The 24,645-nt window shown below is 49.2% G+C and overlaps 3 protein-coding genes across 11 annotated transcripts in view; 1 reads left to right on the top strand and 2 right to left on the bottom strand.

The window, feature by feature from the left end:
- Positions 1 to 434: 434 nt before the first annotated feature.
- PRRT1B (proline rich transmembrane protein 1B) lies at positions 435 to 8,953 on the bottom strand. Of its 3 annotated transcripts, none has more exons than XM_077306214.1 (5): positions 8,475 to 8,953; positions 6,201 to 6,302; positions 5,496 to 5,939; positions 3,859 to 4,002; positions 435 to 1,633 (listed from the first exon to the last, which is right to left on the bottom strand). In XM_077306214.1, the coding sequence occupies exons 3-5, from the start codon at positions 5,868 to 5,870 to the stop codon at positions 1,487 to 1,489; spliced, it is 666 nt and encodes a 221-aa protein (XP_077162329.1). In that variant the 5' UTR covers positions 5,871 to 5,939; positions 6,201 to 6,302; positions 8,475 to 8,953; the 3' UTR covers positions 435 to 1,486. The 3 variants fall into 3 exon arrangements, with proteins under 3 accessions (XP_077162329.1, XP_077162328.1, XP_077162327.1); XM_077306213.1 differs by lacking the exon at positions 6,201 to 6,302 and adding an exon at positions 6,375 to 6,438 and having other exon boundaries at positions 8,475 to 8,952; XM_077306212.1 differs by lacking the exon at positions 6,201 to 6,302 and having other exon boundaries at positions 8,475 to 8,948.
- Positions 8,954 to 10,030: 1,077 nt separating this feature from the next.
- UCK1 (uridine-cytidine kinase 1) lies at positions 10,031 to 23,765 on the top strand. The gene is made up of 7 exons (XM_077307072.1): positions 10,031 to 10,318; positions 13,572 to 13,731; positions 14,648 to 14,744; positions 16,756 to 16,898; positions 18,716 to 18,810; positions 19,873 to 19,921; positions 22,197 to 23,765. Exons 1-7 carry the CDS (start codon positions 10,202 to 10,204, stop codon positions 22,379 to 22,381), a joined length of 846 nt encoding a protein of 281 aa, XP_077163187.1. The 5' UTR covers positions 10,031 to 10,201; the 3' UTR covers positions 22,382 to 23,765.
- Positions 23,766 to 24,645, bottom strand: part of POMT1 (protein O-mannosyltransferase 1) — a 29,463-nt gene continuing 28,583 nt past the window's right edge. For all 7 annotated transcript variants that reach the window (XM_077307065.1, XM_077307071.1, XM_077307066.1 and 4 more), the window contains one exon: positions 23,766 to 24,615. The gene's annotated coding sequence lies outside the window, so the exon portion shown is untranslated. The remainder of the gene's footprint in view (positions 24,616 to 24,645) is intronic.

The raw sequence follows: 24,645 nt of genomic DNA, 5'->3' as shown, positions 1-24,645 counted from the left end.
TCAGGCTTGCCAAGACTATCCAGATTAAACCTTAGGGCAGGGGTAGTCAACCTGTGGTCCTCCAGATGTCCATGGACTACGATTCCCAGGAGCCCCTGCCAGCGAATGCTGGCAGGGGCTCATGGGAATTGTAGTCCATGGACATCTGGAGGACCACAGGTTGACTACCCCTGCCTTAGGGGACTCCTAGCTCATTGAGATTTCTCTGGGATTGGTGGGAGCATAATTTCCTCATGAGCCCTCAGTAGGGCCAAAGCCCCTCTCCCGCCCTGCCATCTTGAAACTCCATCCAGGCCTCCCACTGGGTATCAGCTGATTCCATCCTGACCACCCTTTCTTGTGGGGGAGATTGACTGAGCTTTTCTATAGATCCTTTGCGGGTGCCAGGAGGCTAGGAAAGGCGGCGTGCCATTCCCCCCCCCCCCGCCCATCCTTTCAAATAACAGCAAAAGATAGTGAGCTCTTGATGCCCCTTTAATCAATGTGAAAAGCCACTGCTCTCTTAGATCTTCTTCCCAACATGGAGATCACCTGCAATACCGGGAGAGCTCCAGGCTGCACCAGGAGGTTGGCAACCCTGCTTCTGACAGGGCTGTGCAGCTCTGAAGCCCTTTTTCCTGCTCAGATAGAGATTCAGCACTGGAGAATGCTCGGGTGGGTGTGTGGCTCAGTGGAAGCTCCCCTGCTTGGCGTGCTGAAGGTCCCAGGTTCTATCCCTGGTCTCCCCAGTCAAAAGGATCAGCAGTGGGTGATCTACAAGGCCACAGACCATGGAGAGCTGCTGCCAGTCTGAGTAGACAATACTGACCTCAATGGGGTGATGGTCTGATTCAATATACAGCAGTTCCATGCATGTTCATGTGTGTTCAAGGCGCCTTCAGATCCAGAGTTGGGTACCACTGTCCAGAGAAGCTTCCCTTCCCTTGATGCCCTTTTAATTTGCATCAACTGTTTGATACCTTCATCCCCCCCCCCACACACACACCTTCCTAAAAGCTGCTTCCTTCAGCCTAGAAGAGTTGGTAAGTCAGCCTTCTGAGGTTGAGGGAAAAGAAGATGACCTGGGTTTTTATATCCCACTTTTTGCCACCTGAAGGTGTCCCCAAGTGGCTTACAAATTCCTTTCCCTTCCTCTCCCCACTGCAGACTCCCTGCAAGGTGAATGGGGTGGAGAGAGCTCTGACAGAACTGCTCTGTGAGAACAGCCCAAGGAGAATTGTGACTCGTCCAAGGTCACCGAACTGGAAGTGGGAAATCAAACCCAGTTCTCCGGATTAGAAGCTGCCGGTCTTTAACCACTAGAGATCACCTCCCAAGAGAAGCCCTGTTCCGGAATCCACTGCCAAGCACAGAGAAAGAGTGGCCCATTTTGACTCGGGGCCTGGAATTGCTGCCCTGGCTCTTCTTCTGTGTGCCTCGACCCAAAGTGTCTTCACAAAGGACCAATGTGTTTTCGGGGGACTGAGGCAGATCTGGCCATCCAGGATCACAAATAGAGAGCCACCACGACGTAGATGACCCAGCTGACAGAAACAAAGACGCCAAAAATCAGGCTGAAGAGGACCAGCACACGAGCTTTCCGGGAGGCTGATCTGGCTTGGGAGAAGTTTCCTCGGTTCAGAGCAGATCGTGTCTAAGGGTGGAGAGAAAATGTTAACATGAAGGAGGACTGTATGGCTTGGTGGATTCAAAGCTCTTGTTGACTGCTGACAGCACTCATTTTATTTATTTATTTATTTATATTTATATACCGCCCTCCTCCGAAGGCTCGGGGCGGTTTACAGGGAACAGGGAATCTGGGAGAGGGAATTATAGGGGAAGCTTGGAATGGGGGGCATTGCTTCATTTATGGGTCACACTATTTTGGTGGTGGCTTGCCAATATTTTAAATAATTAATTAATTAATTAATTAATTAATTCACTCATTCATTCATTCATTCATTCATTCATTCATTCATTCATTCATTCCTTGCTGTTTTCCCCAATGAGGACTCAAAGCGGTTATCATGGTGTAGTGGCTAAGAGCTTCAGACTCTGATCTGGAGAGCTGAGTTTGATTCCCCACTCCTCCACTTGCAGCCAGCCGGGGGATTTTGTGCCTGTCATGGTTTTCTCAGAGATGTTCTCGCAGGGCAGTTTTGTTAGAGCTCTCTCTGCCCCAACTATCTCACAGGAGGGTCTGTGGTGGGGTGAAGAATGTCAGCCGCTTTGGGGGTCCTTCAGGTAATGAAAAGCGGCATACAGAAAACGGCTCTTATCTCCTCTTTTTAATCCTCACAACCACCCTGTGGGGTAGGTTAGGCTGAGAGAGTGTGACTGGTGCAAGGTCACCCAGCGAGCTTCCACGGCACAATCAGGGATTCAAACCTGGGTCTCCCAGATACTAGTCCGACACTCTTAACCACAACACCACCATACTGGCTTGCTAATATAGCAGGAATGAAGAACCAGAGAGCCATCCTACAAAAGAGAGGCAGCTGCTGGGAGAAACGTCATGCCTTCCTTCCCTCTCGTACAAAGTCAAAACCCAGTTTCGGTCCTGTCTGATTTTATTAAAATACAACTCAGTTAAAATGCATTTCCTTGAATTCTATGGAAGACAACCCTAGGTTGATGTTTGGGGAGGGGGCAGCCTGTGACTCATTTGGGGGATGGAGTTCTTTTAGGGCACAATGAACTCCCACTTTATTGCAATACGGGCAGATGCTGGGGAAAAGAGGAGATAAGCAAGTGGAAATGTACACAAAAGGATATATATAAAGGGCTCAATAAATCTTATAGCTCAATATATTTTGCAGTTAACAGAAGAATGCGTGTGTTCCAACTAAAGGTTAAACGAGAAAAAAAATTATTGTCTTCAGAGTATTTAGTATAATCAAAAACAGAGTATAATCAAAACAAGACTGGAATCCTCAGTAATAACTAGTTTCGTTGTAAGACTTCCTAAGTTTTGTAATAATGATTGCATGTGACGCAAAAATTCAGAGCTCAAGGTGACTTGGAAGCAGAATAGAGATCCCAAGAGACGCTGAGCTCTGTTTGAATTTTTTTAGATGCCATAGGGTTCACAGGAACATCTTGGAGGGCCCATATTCAGCCTGTGCTGAGTCAGCTGCATTGGCTACCGGTTGTGGCCCGGATCAGGTTCAAGGTCTTGGTGTTGACCTTTAAAGCCATTAATGGTTTGGGCCTCACATATCTGAGGGACCACCTTGTGCCCTATGTCCTTAGCATGGACTTGCGCTCTGCAGGGTCCAACTTATTGACCATTCTTGGGAGGCTCACCTGGCCTCGACCAGGGCCAAGGCTTTTTTGGCCCCTACCTGGTGGAATGGGCTCCCGGGGAAGCTGCGGGCCCTTGGACAGCTTTCTGTTTTCCAGAGGGCCTGCAAAATGGAGCTCTTCCACCAGGTTTATGGTTGAGGCCAGTGACAGAGCAAATGGTATGGGTCCCCTCTCCTGTTGGTGTCCAAATATCTTGGTGCCGAACATCTGGTTCCCCCATGCTGCCTTTGTCAAGTATTGGCTTAGGGGACAACATTTTTTGCCATCTGTATTGTATGTTGATATTGGGGTTTTAATAGGATTTTATGGGATTTTTATTGTATTGTATTTTGTGTAACCCGCCACAAACCGGTCTTTGAAAGTGGCGGGTAGAAACCCAATAAATAAATAAATAAATATTAGTCAACCAAACAAGCCTAGCAGAACAAGACCCCACCCTCCCAAGCAGCCATTTTGTCCAGTGGAACTGAGCTCTGTAGTTTGGAGCAGCTGTAATTTTTTTTTTGCGGGGGGGGGGGGGATCTCCAGGCCTCACCTGGCGGTTGGCAACCACATGTGCCTCGCTGCCCTTACCTCATGGGAATACACCAGAGCAGCCACTCCAGTAAGCAAGCAGCAGAAGACAGTCACCATCACGGATTCCAACAAGTAATCTTTGGGCGGCGGCCTTCTGGGATTGGGATCTATTGGGATCTCGCCAAGAAGGGAGCCGTTGTACTGCAGGTCAAAAAACAAACACTCTGCTTGTGCAAGGGACAGCAAGGCCCCGGGACTCCAATATGGCACAACCAAATAATCCAATGTAGTAAACAGACCTCCAGGGAGTCTTCAATACATTCTTTAAAAAGCAGAATTCTTAATCAATCCCAACATGTTTCGCTGCATGGCTTTACCAAAGGACAACAAATGGTTTTCAACTGGAAACTTCAGTTTAGGAGAAGCCTCTCTTAACAGAGAATCTCCTATATATGATTTTTAACCTGAATACCATTACAGCCAACCAGATTGTTGTAGAAATCTCTATCGACAGCTGCTAGTTTAGGCGTTCCAGATGGGGGGCATGACCACAGGATTACTGCCCCGGAATTGCAGCCATAGGAAGCGAAACCAGCCGCAAAATGGCCGAAGCACTTGAACGTCCTTTTGCTGTGGTGGCAGATTCTGCCAAAACAATGTCTTTAGAAATCTGAACCAACAATCCGGTCTCCAGTGGCCAATCAGGAGCCCTGCTGGTTAGGAAATACCCAGAGACTTTGGGGGTGGATCTGGGAGAGGGAGGGACCTCAGTGGAAATATAATCCAAAGCAGCCATTTTCTCTGGGGAGGAATCATCTCTTTAGCTTGGAGATGATCTGGAAAGCCAGAGAATTCCCAGGTCCCATCTGGAGGCTGGCATCCCTTGACCAGTGGATCTAGGGTTGCCAGCTCTGGAGGTGGAGCCAGGAGTGGGTGGGATTTGGGGCAGGGAGGGGTCTCCACCTAGGGGAGAGGACAGCAGTATAGAAGCCGTTTTGCAACTCTTGCTGTTAACATGCCAACAAAAAGAGCCTGGGTGTCCCAAAAGCACGACCAGCAAGACCCTGTGGCTGTGGGAGCACCATGTCTCCCTGGGGTTGCCAGCTTTGGGTTGGGAAATACCTGGAAACTTTGACAAGGGGGGGGGAGCTGGGAGTAGGTGGGATTTGGGGCGGGGAAGAACTTCAGTGGAATATAATGCTACGGAGCTCATGCCTTCATCAAAAATGCAACGAAAATGTATTTGAACAGATTTGACTGAACCCAGTTCTACAAGAAAATATTCCAAGTTTGGAAATCGTTATTGGATTGGAGGTCCTGCCCTGGATGGCTCAGATGGATCTGATTTTGTCAGATCAGGGAAGCTAAACAGGGTCAGCCCCGGATGGTACTTGGGTGGGAGACCACCAAGAAGTCTAGGGCCACTACACAAAGGCAGGCCTTGGTCAGCCACCTCTGAACATCTCTCACCTTGAAAATTCCACAGGGTTTCCATAAGTCAGCTATGACTTAACCACCCCTCCCACCACCACCACCCTCCTTCTCACAACTGCTGCTCATTGTGCTGTTGCATGAGGGGGGGAAATGGATTGACACCCACCCTAAGAGCTCCCGCCCTGCAGAATGTAAACAGGCAGTCCTAAACAAGGAATGGGGCAGCTAGCAAACCAGACGCGGTGCATGCAATTACGTACAATGGTGAAGGGGTGGGGTCCAGGGAAGAAGCGCGGCTGCAAGTTCAGGTCCGGCTGCAGGGCTGTCGGCTGGAAGAAAATGGACCCCTGCCCAGAGACATTGCCGTGGAGGGCTGGATAGATCAGGTGCACCGTCTTTGGGTCCGGAGGAGAGTAGGCTGGAGGCTCTTCCATAAAACCAGGATTGGCGATGCCAGTGAGACACATGGGGCAGCTTTCTGGATGTGGGATGGATTTGGGCTGGGCAGGTGGACCCGTGAGTCCGGGGGATGCAGCGGGGCTCTCTGTTGAGGACTGCTGCTCCCCTTCTCTGTCCCTTCCTGCCTCTCTGTGATTGGGCTCCATGCCTCTGGGGGGTCCTCGCTCTCCTTCCATGGCGGTCTCGTTCTAGACCTGTCCTTGTTCTTCCTCTGGTGGATGAAGGGTTTCTGTGAGTTGCTGGGCCTATAACAAAACAACATCATGTGGGGTTGACAGGTGTGAAGCACATTGAAGCCAAACGTGAACAGCCACCTTCTTCTCTAGAGAGGAGCAGACGACATCAAGGCCTTTCTAATTGTGGCACCCCATGGAAGAGACACCCACCCCAAAGAGGTCTGCCTGGCCTCATCACTTCTTTTACTGGTGCAAGAGTCATCCAGATGCCAAGGACTTCTGGTGACCCCAGCCAAAGGGCTTTCAAGGCGAGGGATTGAGGTGGTTTACCATTGTGTTCCTCTGCAGGAGGGGCTGTGGCTCAGAGGCAGAGCAGCTGCTAGGCATATAGAAAGTCCATAGTTCAAAGCCTGGCATCTCCAGAGAAAATATCTGTCAGAAGGGGATGGGAAAAGACCTCTGCTTGAGACCCTGGAGAACTGCTGTCAACCTGCCAATACTCACTTTGATGGACTGTGGCTCTTGCCTTCCCTTTCGCATTTTGATCCTGCTTTCTCAGACCAGGTTGCTGTGAGGGAAAGGGATTGGGGGGCAACAATTTAGGGGCTTGGTCACCCTTGGGGTGGGGGAGGGGGTCTGGAAGATATGAAGGAAGGGCAGAGCGAAGTGTGGAGGGGGGGGCAGGTCTCAGCAGACCTCTCCTCCAATATTGCTCCAGGTACTGCCAACCTCTTTTTACTGCAGATTTCTTTCTTTCTTTCTTTCTTTCTTTCTTTCTTTCTTTCTTTCTTTCTTTCTTTCTTTCTTTCTTTCTTTCTTTCTTTCTCTCTCTCTCTCTCTCTCTCTCTCCCTCCCTCCCTCCCTCCCTCCCCTTCTCTTTCCCCTCTCTCTCTCTGCCTCCCTCCCTCCTTTCATAAACTGCTTTTTATTATTTGGGGTTTTCAATCAATTTGTTGTTCTAGAACAGGGGTAGTCAAACTGCGGCCCTCCAGATGTCCATGGACTACAATTCCCAGAAGCCCCCTGCCAGCATTCGCTGGCAGGGGCTCCTGGGAATTGTAGTCCATGGACATCTGGAGGGCCGCAGTTTGACTACCCCTGTTCTAGAACGTGGATAAATGGAACAGAGTGATGCTTGGTAAATGAAAGAAACACAGATTTCCTCTGCCAAATGGACTGTTCAAACATACCTTTCCTGCTGGGACTTCTCTTCCATGGATGAATGAATGGGAAACTCATCATAACTTGGTCCTTGTGCACCAAAAGTGTTTGGGCTGCATTTCTTTTTCACATACCGATAGGGGTGCCAGCCTCCAGGTGGAACCTGGGGAACCTCCCGGAATTATAGTTCATCTCCAGACTACAGAAAGCAGTTCTCCAGGAGGAAATTGGAGGATATGGAGCAGCGGTTCTCAATCTGGGGGTCGCAACCCCCAGGGGGTTTGATCAACCCTTTCAGGAGGGGGTCATCGAGACGTTGAACATTGAGAACCGCTGCTATGGAGGTTGGACCCCACTGAGGTCTTTGTCTTCCGCAGGCCCCACCTCCAAATCTTCAGGAGTTCCCCAACCTGGATCAGTCAGCCCTACCTACCTGTCCCTCCCTGGGGCTAGGACATTTCTGGCAATCTTATACCTCCCTCATGTATAAGTGAGCACCGAGGGAACAGAACACTGGCTAATCTCCCCAAGCATTTTTAATTCATTACTGCTTGTCTTCAGAACAACTCTGGGCTTTTCTTTTTGCTGTATCTATAGCATTTTGGATGGTATGAATGTTGACCCTGGTACTAGATGGTTGGAAAGCCATAATTCCTATAGAGAACATTATTCTCATTATTCTGCAGACAGGGAGCTGAAACACCTAAGGAATTCACGGATGAAACCTGCAGCTTGATCTTCGGGAGGAAACTCCCAGCTCTCGGCTCAGGTTGGCCAGCTCGAATGCCAAGGCTCTATCTAAGGAATGAAGTTAGATTTCTCAAAGCCATTGTGAACAAATATTGTAAGTGCATCCTGAAGACATGTCTTTAAATGTACATTAAACCTAAAATGGTACCTTTGCCGGATACTTTCCCAGAAGTTTAGAAGAACAAAAGTTCACAACCAAGGTATAAAAACTGCAGCCCTCTGCCATTCTCTCTCCCTAGCATTTGGGACTCAGAGGTAGAGTGCCCCTGAACATGGAGGGTCTATTTTGCTCCCGGGTCTGCTGTCTTTCATTTAGGCTTGGCGTGGGGACATGGCAGCTCTTTTCTGGAGAGACACGGTTCCACTTATGCTGCCTATCGGAGCAAACATAGAAGTATCCAGAGCAATCTGTGCCTGCAGAGATCTCACCCGTTCCGCCAACCAAAGAATGCCTCCTGGGTCAGGCCAATGCCCACCATGTAGGGTTGCCAATCTCCATGTGGGGACTGGGGATTTCCTAACATTAGAGCTGCTCTCCAGATGACAGATCACATCCCCTGGAATGAATGGCTGCTTTGGAGGGTGGGCTGTCTGGCATTAACCCTGGGGCAGTTGCTTCCAAATTTCCAGGAAGTTTCCAGCCCAGAGATGGCAACCCTACCCAGTTTAGAGTTTGGGGAGCATTCGTGTTACCTGGGTCCACCAGCGATCCTCTTCCTCTTCAGCGATCTTTGCTCCGGGCGGAGAAGGGAGCACTCAGCTGGCCCCAGCCTTCCAGGTAAACAGATGTTGCCCAAACTGGAGGAAGCAACTTTCCTCTCTGCGACTCCCTGGAGAGCAACCTGTCCCATCCACTGGGATTTGGTTTCCTGGGCCTTTATTAATAATTGACGGGCATGTTTGCAGATGGCTGTGTGCCGAAGGCCGGCGGGAGCTGCTCGCAGTGCCATGAAGTTCCCAGCAAGGCCAGGCTGTACCAGTACCTGCCTGCCCTGCAGGGGAGGGAGGGGTGGGTGGGTGGAGGGGGGCGAAGGCCAGCTATGCTCGCATCTAGTGCCTTATCTTGCATGTGAGAGGGAGCGTAAACCTTCCCTGCCTGCCGGAGCCAGCTCCATATACGGGGAGGCACGTATGCAGGGGGAAGGAGGACCCATGGCCAAGCCCTTTGATCTGTCAATAACTGCATCTGAGGGAGAGAGAGAGAGAGAGAGAGAGTTAGAGTTTTAGGATCTTAAAGAAAAATGGCTGCTGCTTTCAGGAAGAAAAGAAGGAATCAGGACAGCCTCAGCTTTAGGCTGGACACTCCTCCGCACATAAAACTCTAGCATGTCATGGCAGAAGATTCTAGGCTGACATGCTAGCTTTCCACATGCAAGGTGCTGCATGGAGGGAGAAGAGTATTTTGTATCTATAGCTGTATCTATAATTGCATTGTCTTATTTTGACCATGTATAGTGCATTAGTTATAGTTCCTAACATTAACGATTTTGTATCTGCCTACACAGCGTTGCATTCTGCTTTTGTATTCCATAGTAGTTCCTCCTCACCCTGAATCCTGCCTACTCTCAGCTCCTCCCCAAATGTCTCCAGGTATTTCCCAATCCAGAGCTGGCAACCCTACTCTAATAATACCTTTCCAATATTTCTAGTAGGAGCTCCGTTTAACGGAATGCCTTTTAATCTGCCTAAATTGCCAGGACACACATTATAACAATTCATTTAACAGGATTAAAATACACTGATACATGAAAAACGCCATTTTAAAAAAGTTTCTATTTAGTGGTTACAGACGGTGGGGTAAACTACGAACCCCATGCATGTTTTCTATTTAAAAAATTAAAATAGCATTTCGCATTTTAGAAACGTTAAAGTTCCCTTTAGGATTGCCAACCTCCAGGTGGAGCCTGGGGGATCTCCCGGAATTGCACCTGATCTCCAGAGGACAGAGATCAGCTCTCCTAGAAGAAGTGGCCGCTTCGGAGGATAGATTATGGCATTACATCCTTGCTGTGCTCCCTTCTCTCCCCAAACTCCTAGGCTCTGCCCCGGAATCTCCTGGAATTTTCCAGCCTGGAGTTGGTAACCTTGCCTCTTTCAAGTATCAAAGCGAGCCGGTTTCGTCTCAACCTCAACCCCACTCCCAGATCTTTCGCAACCTTTCCTGACGGCGAGCCAATCACCAGCGGCCCCGCTGAAGCCCCGCCCCCGAGCCCCCTCATCCCCCTGCTCGTCACTTGCACATCTTGCCTCCCTGGGGAAAAAGCCTTTGACTCGCGCAAGCTCCCCTTTCCTTCACTCCGTTTCCCGCCGTGCCTTGCGGCCTAACCGCGGTTCAGGCCAGGGCGTCCCTCGCCCGCAAGCTTCCTGGGGGATGTAGTTCTTGCTGCGTGGCCGGCCCTGCCTGCGATGCAAGCCGGGCCATGGCTTCCGCGGGCTGCAGCAGCGGCAGCCTGGACCTCTTAGGCGCGGGGGAGGGGGAGCGGCCGCACCCGAGGCCTTTCCTCATCGGGGTGAGCGGAGGCACCGCCAGCGGCAAGGTAGGGCGCCCCTTGCCCCCCTTGCCCCCCTCGCCCACCGCCGGAATGCAGCGGGGAGGGCGCTGCAAGCACCAAGAGGCAGCCTTTGCAGGCGGCGGGGGGTTGCGAGCGCGGGTTGCAAGCGGGTGGGTGCCGGGAGGAGGGTGGGGAGGCGTCCTCCGAAGGTGGGTCAGCCCCCTCGCTAGGCTCCGGGGGCTTTGGAAGCGGACGGGAAGGGCTGCGTACCATGGAACCTCCAGGGCTAGGGGCAGTGTACCTGTCCCGGCCGGCTGCGGGGGGCGGGGCCTCCGGGGGATCTGCACCTTGGTTGATGACCACCGCGGGATTCTGGGCGAGATGCGCCCTGGGTCATCTTGGAACAACCTTCTGCTCTCTGGCCTTACCCCTCCCACCCCCTCAGCTGTGTTGGGAGAGCGGGCGAGCTAAAAAAATAGATTTCATTTCATTTATATTTGCTTTTGTTTGTTTGTTTGTTTAACCCAGCCTTACTCTGTTGAGCTTCTCTCAGTTCTCTCAGAGCTCTCTCAGCCCCACCTTACCTCACAGGGAGGTGAGGTTGCAGGGAGAGGAAGGGAAGGCCACTGTGAGCGTTTTGGGGGCTCCAGGTAGTAAAAAGCGGGGTACAAAAACAGTATTTCTTTGTAATGAATTAACAACAAAAACATTTTTATTTTTCTAACCTGCCCTTCCCGGGTGTATGTGTTTATAACAGGTTGTAAACTACCTCAAGCCCCAATGGGGGAGAGCTGGTGATATGTTTGAACAGGGAGGCCAGCCAGATAGAGGTTATGGGACAAGGCCTCAATCCTAGGCCGCCAATATAACCAGAGGCCCCGGTGGAATTCCTCATTGCAGGGATGCTTCTGGTGCCCGAATTATCTGACTCTGAAGACCACCTACGGGTCAGGGCTCAGAGAGACTGATGCCCCACCCCCACTGCCCCCAAATCAGGAGATGCATTTCCTGAAGCAGATCCCTGGTGCAACTTGCAAAGACTCCCATCGCAATAAATGTTTTGTCTTCAAGATGCGTGGGTGGGTGGCTATGTTGATCGACAATAGGACATCAAGATTTGAGTCTGGTAGCCCCTTACAGACCCACAAGGTTTCCAGAATATCAACTTCCTAGAGTATTTGACAAAGACAGTGTTGGCTCTTGGGAATTGTAGTCCATGGACATCTGGAGGACCACAGGTTGACTACCCCTGTTTTAAAGGGCCTATGATGCCCGGTATTTTTAAAAATTCAAACCTTCTCCTTTGAAACACCTATATATCTAATCATAGATGCATCTAATCATAGATGCATAGTGCTTTTTGAATGCCACCCATTATGGAATCACGAGTCTTAAAACTTAAGAAAAATAATCTTGTTACTGAATTTTGGGGGGACGGGACTTTAGAGAGGCGTGCTTTGTGTGACAACTTTGGGAGAAATTTATTTTTGGCTTTGCCTGCATGCCTGTATGCCTATTCATTGTTCCAAGCAGTTTGCTTTTTTAAAAAATGCGTCCCCGGGAGAAGGGAGAGGGAGGTGGGTGCGAGGGTGGGACATTGGAGGCTGAGATAGCGCTTCTTCGCCTCCATACAATTCTTTGGCTGCTGGCTTGCTGGTTGGTCTCCTGTAGCTCAAGCTACAGAGGTTGGGGGATCCACTTTATGCAATTCCCCAGCTAGCACTTTAAAATGGTTTGCTGCTTGGACGCTGGATGTTGGCGACGTCCTGTGGAGCGTCCAGAATATGACGACTACCTAAGGAAGGCATATTTATCGGGTGCGGAATTGCCCTTGCAATCCTTATCTAAGTGCTAATCTCTCCCTTGTATTTTAAAGGGTAAATGTCATTCTGCTTGGTTACTTTATGTAGAACCTCGTTCTTTATTTTCAACAGGATAAAATAAGAAAAACTTAAAAAAAAAGAGATTGTTGCTAGCTAAGATTCCCATTTAGAAGTAATGAAGGAGTACCCATCAGCTCACTCATATAGACGTATATCAAGGGGGTGAAAAGATTTTGCAAAGCGATAACCACAGTAATAAATAAAAAATGAGAGAGCGGAGTCCCAACCTCCCTTTTGACAGGTGTCCCCAAAGTTCTGAGACTGTGGGCGTTTTCTTGGCAGACTCAATACAGGGTGGCTTGCCATTCCCTACCCCAAGTAATTATTGTAATGAGCTGTAAAAGCTGTTCAGTATTTGGTTGTGCAATTTTGTGTTGGGAGCATGGAATTTGAATAGCGGACTAAGACCCTAGTCTCTCTCCCTTAATATATGGAGGAGTTCAGGTGCTTTTAAATACCCTGTCAGAGAGCTTAATATTTCAACCTTTTAGCACTTGGTATTTACTGAGAAAGAGCCTCTTGTGGCGCAGAGTGGTAAGGCAGCCGTCTGAAAGCTTTGCCCATAAGGCTGGGAGTTCAATCCCAGCAGCCGGCTCAAGGTTGACTCAGCCTTCCATCCTTCCGAGGTCGGTAAAATGAGTACCCAGCTTGCTGGGGGGGTAAACGGTAATGACTGGGGAAGGCACTGGCAAACCACCCCGTATTGAGTCTGCCATGAAAACGCTAGAGGGCGTCACCCCAAGGGTCAGACATGACTCGGTGCTTGCACGGGGGATACCTTTACCTTTACCTTTATTTACTGAGATCTGATTTATTTTCATATCTTTGTTTACACTTCTATTGTTTTATCAGATATTGATTTTAAATGTATATATTGTATATATATTGTAATGGCCTTTTGCTATAAACAGTTATAAATATATGTATGTATATATATGTGAGGTGATCTGTGTGCTTTTAAACATTTAAAAACTGAAAGCCAAAGAAGGTAATGATCAGCATTCGCTCATAAATATGCCTGAACTCAACTCAGACCTTCATCTAAGTGGGTCCAGAATCTACATGGCAGATGTGAAGAGAGAGCCAGTGCTTTTTCCCACAACATCAACATTTTGTAGAAGCACCTGGCAATATTTGTTCCTCTGTCAAGTGTGAAATGTCTTGACCTGTTCCTGTCTTTTATAATAGGTTTCCTTGTGTCTGTATAAATGGATGACAAAGGGGCTGTTGAGTCTCAGACTCTGGAAGTCTTTGTTCTAAAGTGCTGCTGGACTCAAATTTGGTTGACGGCCATTTTCCTGTTTCCCTCTCTTGTCACCAGCTGTGCAGGAAAGGTGGTTTCCTTCAGCCTCTGTTGGAAAGAGGACCCAGAGCAGCCCCCCCTGACCTCACCTGTTTTGTTTGTTCTTCTGCAGTCGACAGTATGCGAGAAGATCATGGAACTCCTGGGTCAGAACGAAGTGGACCATCGCCAGCGGAAGGTGGTGATCCTCAGCCAGGACCGGTTCTACAAGGTGCTCACAACTGAGCAGAAGGCCAAAGCCCTGAAGGGACAATACAACTTTGACCACCCAGGTATGGCTGGGAACACTCTGGTAGGGGGCTTGGCTACTTTGAGAGCCCGTGTGGTTAAGAGTTGTGGCCTTTCATCTGGAGAACTGGGTTCTCCTCCTCCACATGGGTGACCTTGAACAGTCACAGTTCTCTGAGAGCTTTCTCAGCACCGCCTACCTCACAGGTTGGACGAGATTGAGAAGCAGACGTAATTTCCTTGGTCATTCAGAAAAGGGTGTTTTCAAGTTTGGAAAAAAGACCAAGCAGTCAAACTTTCTCTGCCTCTGTATATTTTGAGTTTTAACAACCACCTGTCCTAAAGTGCAAAGAACATCAGGAGAAGTTGAGAGACTCAGAAGGAGGGCTGGTGGTCACTTCTTCCACCCTCAACATCCACACCTGGAAAATGGGCAATGTAGTCTGTTACCCATGTGACCCCTGTGGGAACTGCTTCCGTGAGGTCTTCTTGTGTGCCATTCCACAGCACACATGGTTCCCATTTCACTGCTGGTATTGATGCAGTGTGGCTTTGGACCACATGGAAGAATCTCCCATGCCCAAATGAGTAGAAGAAAAAGAGAAGAGCTGGTTTTTATACCCTGCTTTTCACTATCCAAAAGATTCCCAAAGTGGCTTACAAACCTTTTCCTTTCTTCTCCCCGCAACAGAAACCCGGTGAGGTAGGTGGGGATGAGAGAACTCTTAACAGAATTGTTCTGGGAGACCAGCCCTAAGAGAACTGTGACTGGCCCAAGGTCACCCAGCCAACCGCATTTGGGAAAAGAGTGGGGAATCCATCCTGGTTCTCCAGATTAGAGTCTGCTGCTCTTTAACCACTACACGATGCTGGTTCTTGCGGAAAGTAGATCGGGCCTAAGGATGAACTGGTGGTGCTGTTGTCTGAATGTTTAGCAGAACCTTCTTTTAAATTGTGCAGACGCTTTCGACAACGAGTTGATGCAAAGGACTTTGAAGAACATTGTGGACGGCCAGACAGTCGAGGTCCCCACCTATGACTTTGTAACTCATTCCAGGTCAGTGCAAATTTCTTACCTCCTAAGCCACGCCAGGAGAGCATGGAAGCTGTGGTTGTGTCTAAAATGTAATGCCGGGCCCCTGTTCCCAGTCTTTCAGAGGGTCTTGTATTATTCCTTATTTTATTTATAACATTTCTATGCCACCTTTCGCCTGGAGGATCATTGTCCATGGGGTCGTGATGAGTCGGACACTACTTCACACCTAACAACAACAACACCTTTCAGCACAGCTCAAGTGTACCCACAGCTGCAAATGTTAAAAACATTTTCAAACGTTAAAGAGCATTCGAAACACCAGTATGTCTGAAATATTTGAAGAAGAAGAGTTGGCTTTTATGCCCCACTTTTCACTGCCTAAAGGCAATGCTTACATTGGCCTTTCCTTCCTGTGAGATAGGTGGGGCTGAGAGAGTTCTGAAACGCTACTTGATCAGAACAGCTGTATCAGGACTGTGACTGACCCAAGGTCACCCAGGTGGTGGCATGCGGAGGAGCGGGGAATCAAACCCGGATTGCCAGATGAGAAGCCACCATTCTTACGCACTTCACCAGGCTGGTCTAAGCACACAGGGTGAAGCCTTCTTTTGTATTCTCTTGGGCCATGCGTCATTTCACAGGAACCATTCATTGTGGGGATGTCCAAGGGAACCTAGAGCCTCTTGTGGCGCAGAGTGGTAAGGCAGCAGACATGCTACTTGAAGCTCTGCACATGAGGCTGGGAGTTCAATCCCAGCAGCCGGCTCAAGGTTGACTCAGCCTTCCATCCTTCCGAGGTCGGTAAAATGAGTACCCAGCTTGCTGGGAGGTAAACGGTAATGACTGGGGAAGGCACTGGCAAACCACCCCGTATTGAGTCTGCCATGAAAACGCTAGAGGGCGTCACCCCAAGGGTCAGACATGACTCGGTGCTTTGCACAGGGGATACCTTTACCTTTACCTTTTACTCTTTGCTGGTTATGCAGAGAAGTATTCTTTTTAAGATCTCCCTTGGAGGATTGTAATTCCTAGATCTCCTCTGGGTCTCCGGGTATAGGATAGAGAAAGTGAGGAAAAGAGCCAGCTTGATGTAGTGGTCAAGAGTGGCAACCTCTAATCTGGAGAACCGGGTTTGATTCCCCATTCCTCCACATGCAACCTGCTGGGTGACCTTGAGGCAATCTCAGTTCTCTCAGAGCTCTCTCAGCCCCATCTCCCTCACAAAATCTGTTGTGGAGAGAGAAAAAGGGAAGGCGAATGTAAGCTGATTTATGATTCCTTCGGGAAGTAAAAAGTGGTGTACAGAGTCCTCCTTCTGTACTGGAGTCTAGTTGTACTTTAGAGAGCAGGAGGCTTTTGAGAGTCAAATCCCCCTTTGTGAGATACCTGAGAGGGAGGGACCAAGTGTGTGCATGCATGCACAGTCATGCTTACATTGATTGGCATTTATGACTAAGCTATGGCCCTGCTACAACTGCATGGTGTGTGAAATGGAAGTGCTCCTTTTCAGCATGGCAGCTGAAGGCTTTGTGGCAGAATGGGCCCACTCTTCCTTTGCAAGCCCAGGAGGGCTGCCAAAGGGTGTCTCTGGGTAACTCACTGCCAGGGCCAGGTCATAGTACAGGGCTGTCTGCTGGGAAAACCAGCTGCCTCTTCCACTCCTGAGGCCTTGCCCCTCTCTCTCCCTCCGTCTAGCACAGGGGTAGTCAAACTAGGGCCCTCCAGATGTCCATGGACTACAATTCCCAGAAGCCCCTGCCAGCGAATGCTGGCAGGGGCTTCTGGGAATTGTAGTCCATGGACATCTGGAGGGCCGCAGTTTGACTACCCCTGGTCTAGCACATCAGCACTGTGGGGATAATTCACTATGTGTTTTTATTGAATTGTTTTATAATTCTAACTGTTCGAACGCCTTAATCTTATTTAATGTTTACCACCTTGGGGGACCCTGATCGGGTGGAAAAGTAGCATGAAAATGTTTTAAATCAATAAAGTGAAGCCTTCTGAACCGTTACATGGCATTCCTCTGCAGGTTGCCTGAGACGACCATGGTCTATCCTGCCGATGTGGTCCTCTTTGAGGGGATTTTGGTGTTCTATAATCAAGACATCCGGGACATGTTTCACCTCCGTCTCTTTGTCGACACGGACTCAGATGTGAGACTATCCCGGAGAGGTAAGCCCCTCAGCGACCTGGCTGAATGGCCCCAGTGGATTCTGGGTTAGCATCAGTGCTTCATCAACTGCGTGGAGTCCAAGAAGACAAGTCAGAAGTGTTTTAAATAGCTATGCAAAGGAGGTTGGGAGTTCATGAGGTTGGGAGTTCGATCCCAGCAGCCGGCTCAAGGTTGACTCAGCCTTCCATCCTTCCGAGGTCGGTAAAATGAGTACCCAGCTTGCTGGGGGGTAAACGGTCATGACTGGGGAAGGCACTGGCAAACCACCCCGTATTGAGTCTGCCATGAAAACGCTAGAGGGCGTCACCCCAAGGGTCAGACATGACTCGGTGCTTGCACAGGGGATACCTTTACCTTTATGCAAAGGAGCTTTGGGCAGAACAGGGTGCATTTTATCTGGCGATCTGGATAGATAACCCAGGCTAGCTTGATCTTCTCAGATCTCAGAAGCTAAGCAAGGTTAGCTCTGGTTAGTGTTTAGGTGGCAGATCTCCAAGGAATACGACAGGGGTAGTCCACCTGTGGTCCTCCAGATGTTCATGGACTACAATTCCCATGAGCCCCTGCCAGCGTTTGCTGGCAGGGGCACGTGGGAATTGTAGTCCATGAACATCTGGAGGACCACAGGTGGACTACCCCTGGAATACGAGGCGTGAGACACCTCTTGCCTTGAAAGCCCTCTGGAGTTGCCATAAGTCAGCCGTGACTTGACGACACGTTACCCCACTGGTCTCAAAGAGAAGAAAGAGGAGAACATTTCCTTGATGCCTCCTTTTGCACTTCCCATGCTGGGGAAGCTACAATTGGCTGTTGTACATTTTCTGGGCTGTGTGGCCAGTGTGGTCTGGTAGTTTGATTCCCTGACATTTCGGCAATTAGTGTGGCTGGCACCTTGCAAGGTAGGACCCAGCAAGATGGGAATCTCTCCGTGCCAAAGTGCAGAGGGGGTGAACAGTGGCTGGGCATTTGTTTTCCTTCTCAGGGAGTATCTGGGAGTCTCCGGGAGGATGGACGGGAACTTGGAAGTGCTTTACACACTCTTCACACTTTGGCAACAAGTGACTGGCGAAACATCAGGGACTCAAACTGCCAGAGCACAGTCGCCCAGCCTGGAAAGCCCACAACAGACAGTTGACTCCTTCTGTGAAAGCCTTCAACAATTCATGGAAGAGACAGCATTCCAGGATATCAGTTGCAGTTCATAGAGTTGGAAGGGGCCATACAGGCCATCTAGTCCAGCCCCCTGCTCAATGCAAGATCAGCCTAAAGCATCCAGGATAAGAATCCTAGAATCCTAGAGTTGGAAGGGGCTATACAGGCCATCTAGTCCAATCCCCAGCTTAATGCAGGATCAGCCTAAGGCATCCAGGATAAAAATCCCAGAATCCTAGAGTTGGAAGGGGCCACACAGGCCATCTAGTCCCTGCTCAGTGCAGGATAAAGCATCCAGGATAAGAATCACAGAATCCTAGATATGGAAGTGAACATAAAGGCCATCTAGTCCAACCCCCTGCTCAGTGCAGGTTCAGCCTAAAGCATCAAGGGTAAGTGTCTAGCTGCTGCTTAAAGATGGCCACTGAGTTTTAAGTGCTTACAGAATTAGTAGGCCCTGATTCATCTAGTACTGTGACTGCTAAAAAAATCCTGTGGATAATTTTTTCCTAGCTATGGTGATTGTGCCTCCCAGGGGTAGTAACACTGTCACCCTCACCAGGTAGTAAGGCACTACCCGAACCAGCCACTTTCCTCCCATGAGCTTTGAAATGTCTCCCCCTCAATAAAGCGCTCATTTGCCTCTTGTTTTCTTCTCCTAAAGTTCTTCGGGATATGAAGCGGGGAAGAGACCTGGAACAGATTCTGACACAGTACACAACCTTTGTCAAGCCTGCCTTTGAAGAATTCTGTTTGCCGGTACTGAAAGCCTTTCCCCACAACTGTGTGTTTGATTTTTAGAAAGTGCAGGAGGTTGATGGATTGAGATGGTCGATTTTCTATTGTATCTTGGATATCACCTAAGCAGCGCAGGGATATCACCTTGGCTGTGCAGGAATGGCATGAATCCTTTTCCATTGTGGCTTACATCTGATGCTGCCAAGTAAATATTTTATTTCTATACAACCCCATCCTATCAGCTCGGGGCAGTTAACAACAGTATAAAATCATATATTATAAAATCGTTCAATCTTTCAATTAAAAACCTGCCTCCTAGAATTGAATTTCCTATAAGGTCCCTCAGTGTTTGAAGTGTCTCCATTGGTGGATATTTCATGTGGGCAGGCCAGTATTTCTTGGAGTCATTGCCTGTCCTCCACCAGAGGCCTGGCAGAAAAGCTTGGCTTTGCAGGCCCTCTATAGTTGTGGAAGATCCTGGAGGGCCCTGATTTCCTCAGGCAGAGCGTTCCACCTGGCCTGGGGGCTGGGGACCCTAAGCAGATATAGACAGCTTGATGTGAATACTCCTTGGGGGTGTAAGGGAGGAGGCAGTCCTGAAGATACAGGGGTCCCAGACAGTAGGCCTTGGCTCTTAAGGCTATGTCATCAGTGTATAGTAGCAGTGAGATGTATCTCCAATTTTTGGTGGATGGAAACTTGGGTTCTTCAGAGTGTGGCCAATATATCATTTATAAAGAAATTGAAAAGGAGAGGGGCTAAGATACAGCCTGCTTAACTCTCTTTCCAGAGTTAATTATATTGGTTAAATGGCTTTGGTTCTAATAGATGTATTTTTGTGTAAAGTTTTGATTAAGAAAAGCAGACATCTGTCAATGGATGTCCGTTCTAATTTGGCCCATAACAAATTTCTGCAGATATAATCAAATGCAGATTTAAAATCAATGAAGGAAATTTAAAGGGAGGTCACTGTGTTTTGATGAATATTTGGCTATCAGGTGATCAGCTGACATACAATGGCCACGCGTTGAATTAGCCGTTCCCTTCCGTCTTGAGAATCACGGTTATTTTTCTCACTTGCAGACCAAGAAATATGCCGATGTGATTATCCCTCGAGGGGTCGATAACATGGGTAAGAGATTTTTTAAACTTTCCAACGGGGTTAGAAAGTTATAGCAGCAGCTCCATCTCAGCAGGAAAAATGAGGACAAACTGCTCACAGGCCTAATGAAAGCTATTATGTGGGGTGCCCTGGAGGGGAAATGTTTTTTATAGCTGGCAGCAGTTCCACTTTGCTAGGCCTGGCCTCCTTGTGAGCAGGTTTTCCCATATGTGTGTCTCCTCATTCCCTAAGGTTGGCTGGCAGGGCTTCTTCTGTATTTCATTCAAATTAGATAATCAAAGCCGAGAAGCAGGGCCTTACCTGTTGTGGCACCAAGACTTTGCAGTTCCCTGCCGAAGAGAAATCTATCTGACTCTCTCCTTCTCCTAGTCTGTATTATTTTACTGTTTTAATTATGCACAAGGTAGAGAAATAAATATTTTCCTCCCTTTTTCACCAGACAAGAGCCTGTGAGCATGCCATAAAATTAGTGAGCAGTAGACAGTTATAAGGAAGTGCTTCTTCACCCAGAGTAATTCACACATGGAATTCCCTGCCACAGGAAGTGGTGGTGGCTGCTTCAGGAGAGGATTGGATAAACATCTGGAGTAGGAGTCCATAAATAACTATTAGCCACAAGGGATAGAGGAGACACACTGTCTAAGGCAGTGATGTTCTGTATTCTTGGTCCTTGGGGGGGGGGGCACAGTGGGAGCACTTCTAGAGTTCTAGCCCCATTGGTGACCTTCTGGGTTTTGGCCACTCGGTGACACGGACTGGATGGGCCACTGGCCTGATGCCACATGGCTTCTTTTACGTTCTTTCGTTGACCGATGTAGACCACCTTATATCCAAAAGTTTTTCCCTGGTTTGTAAGTTGGTAAACCCTGATTGGGTGGGTAGGTGTGTGTGTGTGGGGGGGGGAGCTTGATTTCTTTTTCTTACATTTGCTGCTGTGAATTTAGGTTGTTGACAATTGTGGCTTCTCCAATTGGGGTACAAGCTGAGTTTATTGGCAACTTTTTTTTTGCATTGTATGTGGCCTTGGGTCGCTCACAGTGTGAAAGGCAGCTGTTAAGTGAAGCACATTTTGAAGTAAGCAGAATGCACTAGCTGTATGAACAAAAGGGGAAGATGAGCCAGGGCAGCAAATGGGGCAGCATGGGGTTAAAAGGGGTGGGTAGAATTTGCTTTAGGAAGTAGTTGCAAGATTTATGTCCTTGTGGCAGGATCCCTCCCTGTCCCTCCAAATTAAATCTACTGAATGTCTACATAAGAACTGGGATACGAGGTGAGCCATCCTAAATTTGGAGGTGGTTCTTCTATGGCTCTATTAATCAGCAAGGGATTTTAATACAGACCTCCCTTCTGTGACACAAGCTTCTACATCCTATTGGTTCTCAGTGAAACTGTTGTAAACTTCTGGTGGCACATTTCACCTTTTTCTCTGCATGCCCTGCTCTTCTGCTTCCCGTTTGAAAAGAGGAGTGACTCATGCAGAGACACAATGGAGGGCCTCCTCTCAAAACTGGCTCAGGGCAGTTCACATGAAACGTAGAGGACCAATACATCAAACTCAGTAATGTCAGATAGAAATAGCAATAATAACAACAAAGAATAACATTTTAACAGAGTAACAACTATCAAACAGACCCCTGGTTGGTCGGCTCAGGTGCATGGATTCATGGATCCATCTTGCAGGCCCTGTCGAGTTCTGTCTGACTTCTGATCTCATCTGCATGCTCATTCCATTAAGTAGGGCTGAGCATACTTCCTTGGAGCCAGGAACAACCAACCAGTTGGACTTTGCAGAGTGCTGTGCAAGGGACGTAGGCAGAGAGGTGGTGCTTCAGGTACATGGGGCCCAGATTGCAGATGGCCTTGAAGGTCAGTACCTCCAGGGGATGCACCCACCAGTCCCTGTTATGTCCCCATTATGACTGGGCTGATTCAGCGGGGGGCACAGAGGCTCAGCCTCAGGACTGGAGAAGGGGAGAGTCTGACACTCTCAGCGGGAAATCCCCTGTCCTGGTTAGTAGTGGCAGTGAGATATCCAGAGAGAAGTCTTGCAGAGCCCTTCCAGGAGCTTGGCAACCCCTAGGACCAGGCAAGGCAGAATAGAGTCTGAAGGCTGAAGCAAGCCTGTTCTTCCACCTGCTCCTTTCTCCCCGTTGCAGCCTCTGCTCACAGGTTCCGTTTTGAGGCGGATGCCCCCACTGGAAAGGGGGTGGCTGTTGCCCGCCTGCCCTGTTTGCACATCTGGGTGCCCAATCCCCGCCTCTGGTTTCTTGCTTTCCTTCTGCAGTTGCCATCAACCTCATCGTGCAGCACATCCAGGACATCTTGAATGGCGACATCTGTAAGTGGCACAGGGGGGCCCCCAACGGCCGCTCCTCCAAGAGGCCCTTCCCGGAACAAGTCGACAGCAGCGTCCCCCTCCTGACTCCCGGGAAGCGGTCTCACCTGGAGTCCAGCAGCCGGCCCCATTAACAGGGCCCGTCCAGAAGCTCCGGGATGCCTGGCCCCCAATAGCTGGACTTCCAAGAGCCACCCGTGGGTTGGAAGGGCCCTTTGGAGGCCTCGCCCATGTTCGAAGGCTCAACCGAACGGGCGGCAGATCTCCATCTGGGAGCAGTGGGGTGTTTTTTCACTGCCTTCTGCTCGTGTCCCCTTTTTCTGGGGAGGGGTGGCACATTGCACCCCCAGAGCATCCCCCCCCCAATGAAAAAGTGCTTTTTCTAGCACAGTCCTTTGGGGAGTTTACAGTCCTTTCTTTTCCTCTGTGGAAGATTGGCCAGCAAGGCTGCTTTCGGTTTTAATCTTTCTCTTTTCTCATTTTTATTAAATTTAACAATGTAGTGTGGTGTGTGTGGCAGGTGTGTATGTGTGTGTACCAGTGCCCTTCAACACCTGATGACTTCCATGGCACCTTTTAACAAGACATTTTTAACTGCATCTTCACCGTTGGATGGGGTAGAAGAGCCAGGCACGGCGGATGCTGGGCCAGGATCCATTATGTCTGCATTTAGCTGTCTCTCCCCCCCTCCTCAGCACTTCAGGAGCCATTCTCCCCCCCCCCCCAATGGAAATCCCAAAGGCAAAAGGTCTGTTGTAGGAGGAGGGGAGGGGAGGGACTCACAGGCACTGGCTTCTGGTAGGACTCCTGCCCCCCGCCCCCTCCCATGGGGGAACACACAATCTCCTCTTTGCACATTGCATGTGAAAGGAGAGTGTTTTCCAAATTGTACCTGTCTTGTCTTCAACGACAAACAAAGCAGGGCGCTTTTTTTTAAATCAAAGAGAAAGTGGACTTCCAGGGCACTTTGTCTGGGCGAATGCAGAGTAACCCGCGCCCTTAGAGGCAGCATAATCCACGTCTTCCCCCATCTTTTGTCTATAAACAAGGTTGTCTGCAGAACTCAGACCTGCAGGATAGAATAGGTTGAGACAAATGAACATGGACCTGTTATCCCCCCCAAAAAAAACAAAACCCATGTCCTGGAGAGCACAGAAACAACTTTGTTCCTTGTGGCTAGCTGGTCATAACCCCCTTCTGATGCTGTGGGACTATTCCAGGCAGCCAAGTAGCAACACTTTTGTGTGTGTGTGATTGTGTTTCTCCCTGCAACCCCCCCCCCCTTTTTTTCTGGTTGATTGCATTTCTGCTGCCGACAGTATTTATGACTCCAAAGATCTGGCTTCAGCACAGGAAGTGGCCATGCAGAGTCCTGGGCTGTCTTCCGCTCTATAACAGATGAAGGAGAAGAGAGGAAGGGGTGAGCTGTCCCCCTTTCGCCCTGCCAGACAGCAAAGCCTGGCCATGTACAGTAGCCAGTTTTCGGACAGGGCACAGTAATAAAAAATGAACAATGTATGGATTTGTCAGGGTCTCTTTCCCCTTGTTAGTATTTATTAAAAATGACACTATTTACACAACACGTTTGAAAGGCATGCTGGTTTGCACCTGGCTAAGCAGCAAGGCGGTGTTTTCATGATAGTTGAACTCGACACATGGGGGTGGGGGGGTCCCTTTCCTCAGAAACAGGGGCCAGGAGTTCATTCATCAGTTCAGGAAAATAGAAAAGCACCCCCACCCCCAACAGCTAGCCTCCAATGCCAACTTCTTGCTGCAGGAAATGGATTGCTGGGGAGGGGAGGTCACATGCTCCTTTGCTAAAGGCAACTGTCCCTCAAACAGGCTGGTGTGTGTACCTCAGCCCAACAAGCTGGAAGCTCCTTTCTCTCAGGCTGCCTTACAGTAAGGAATCCAAAAATGCACAGACATAAACTCCCTCTTCCTGTGCCCAAGGGGGAAGCATCAGAGGCCCAGGACTTCCCCTGACCGACTGAGAATCGTCTGCTGCGCGGCCAATACAGGCTGTGTTTATTAGACGGGTCTCCTGAGGAAGCAAGCAGCAACATCCCCAAGTGTTATTGGTATACGTCATGGGGGCCTGGCAATTCCTGGCCCCCTCAAGCACCAGGGGCAGTCCAGCTGTATTTTTTCCAAGCTTTCCCTAACCCAGCTGGGAGGGATTCTGGGTTTTGCTGAAAACTCTTAAATGCAGAAGACTGCCGTCCATAAGCAACCTGTACCAAAATATGGGTTCAGGCACTCAAATGCTTGCACTTGGTCCAAAACGGAGTAGCCTCAAATGTCTGAAGCCTTCTCTTGTGGTTCCACATTGCTTTGGGTCAACCCCCTGGTAACTTTCTGGCCTTCACTAGGAAAGAAAGCATGAAATGAAAGCCGT

Source organism: Paroedura picta, chromosome 12 (genome assembly GCF_049243985.1).
Source record: "Paroedura picta isolate Pp20150507F chromosome 12, Ppicta_v3.0, whole genome shotgun sequence".
NCBI lineage: Eukaryota > Metazoa > Chordata > Lepidosauria > Squamata > Gekkonidae > Paroedura > Paroedura picta.
The sequence above is the reverse complement of the archived record's forward strand: the minus strand, read 5'-3'. Positions and strand labels throughout refer to the sequence as shown.

Coding starts and splice junctions, on each gene's coding strand:
- PRRT1B (XM_077306214.1), bottom strand. CDS start 5,870: ATGGAAGGAGAGCGAGGACCCCCCAGAGGCATGGAGCCCAATCACAGA. Junction 4,003..5,495: donor GACCCCACCCCTTCACCATT/GTACGTAATTGC, acceptor TTTGACCTGCAG/TACAACGGCTCCCTTCTTGG. Junction 1,634..3,858: donor CTCTGGTGTATTCCCATGAG/GTAAGGGCAGCG, acceptor CTCCACCCTTAG/ACACGATCTGCTCTGAACCG.
- UCK1 (XM_077307072.1), top strand. CDS start 10,202: ATGGCTTCCGCGGGCTGCAGCAGCGGCAGCCTGGACCTCTTAGGCGCG. Junction 10,319..13,571: donor GAGGCACCGCCAGCGGCAAG/GTAGGGCGCCCC, acceptor GTTCTTCTGCAG/TCGACAGTATGCGAGAAGAT. Junction 19,922..22,196: donor TCGAGGGGTCGATAACATGG/GTAAGAGATTTT, acceptor TTCCTTCTGCAG/TTGCCATCAACCTCATCGTG.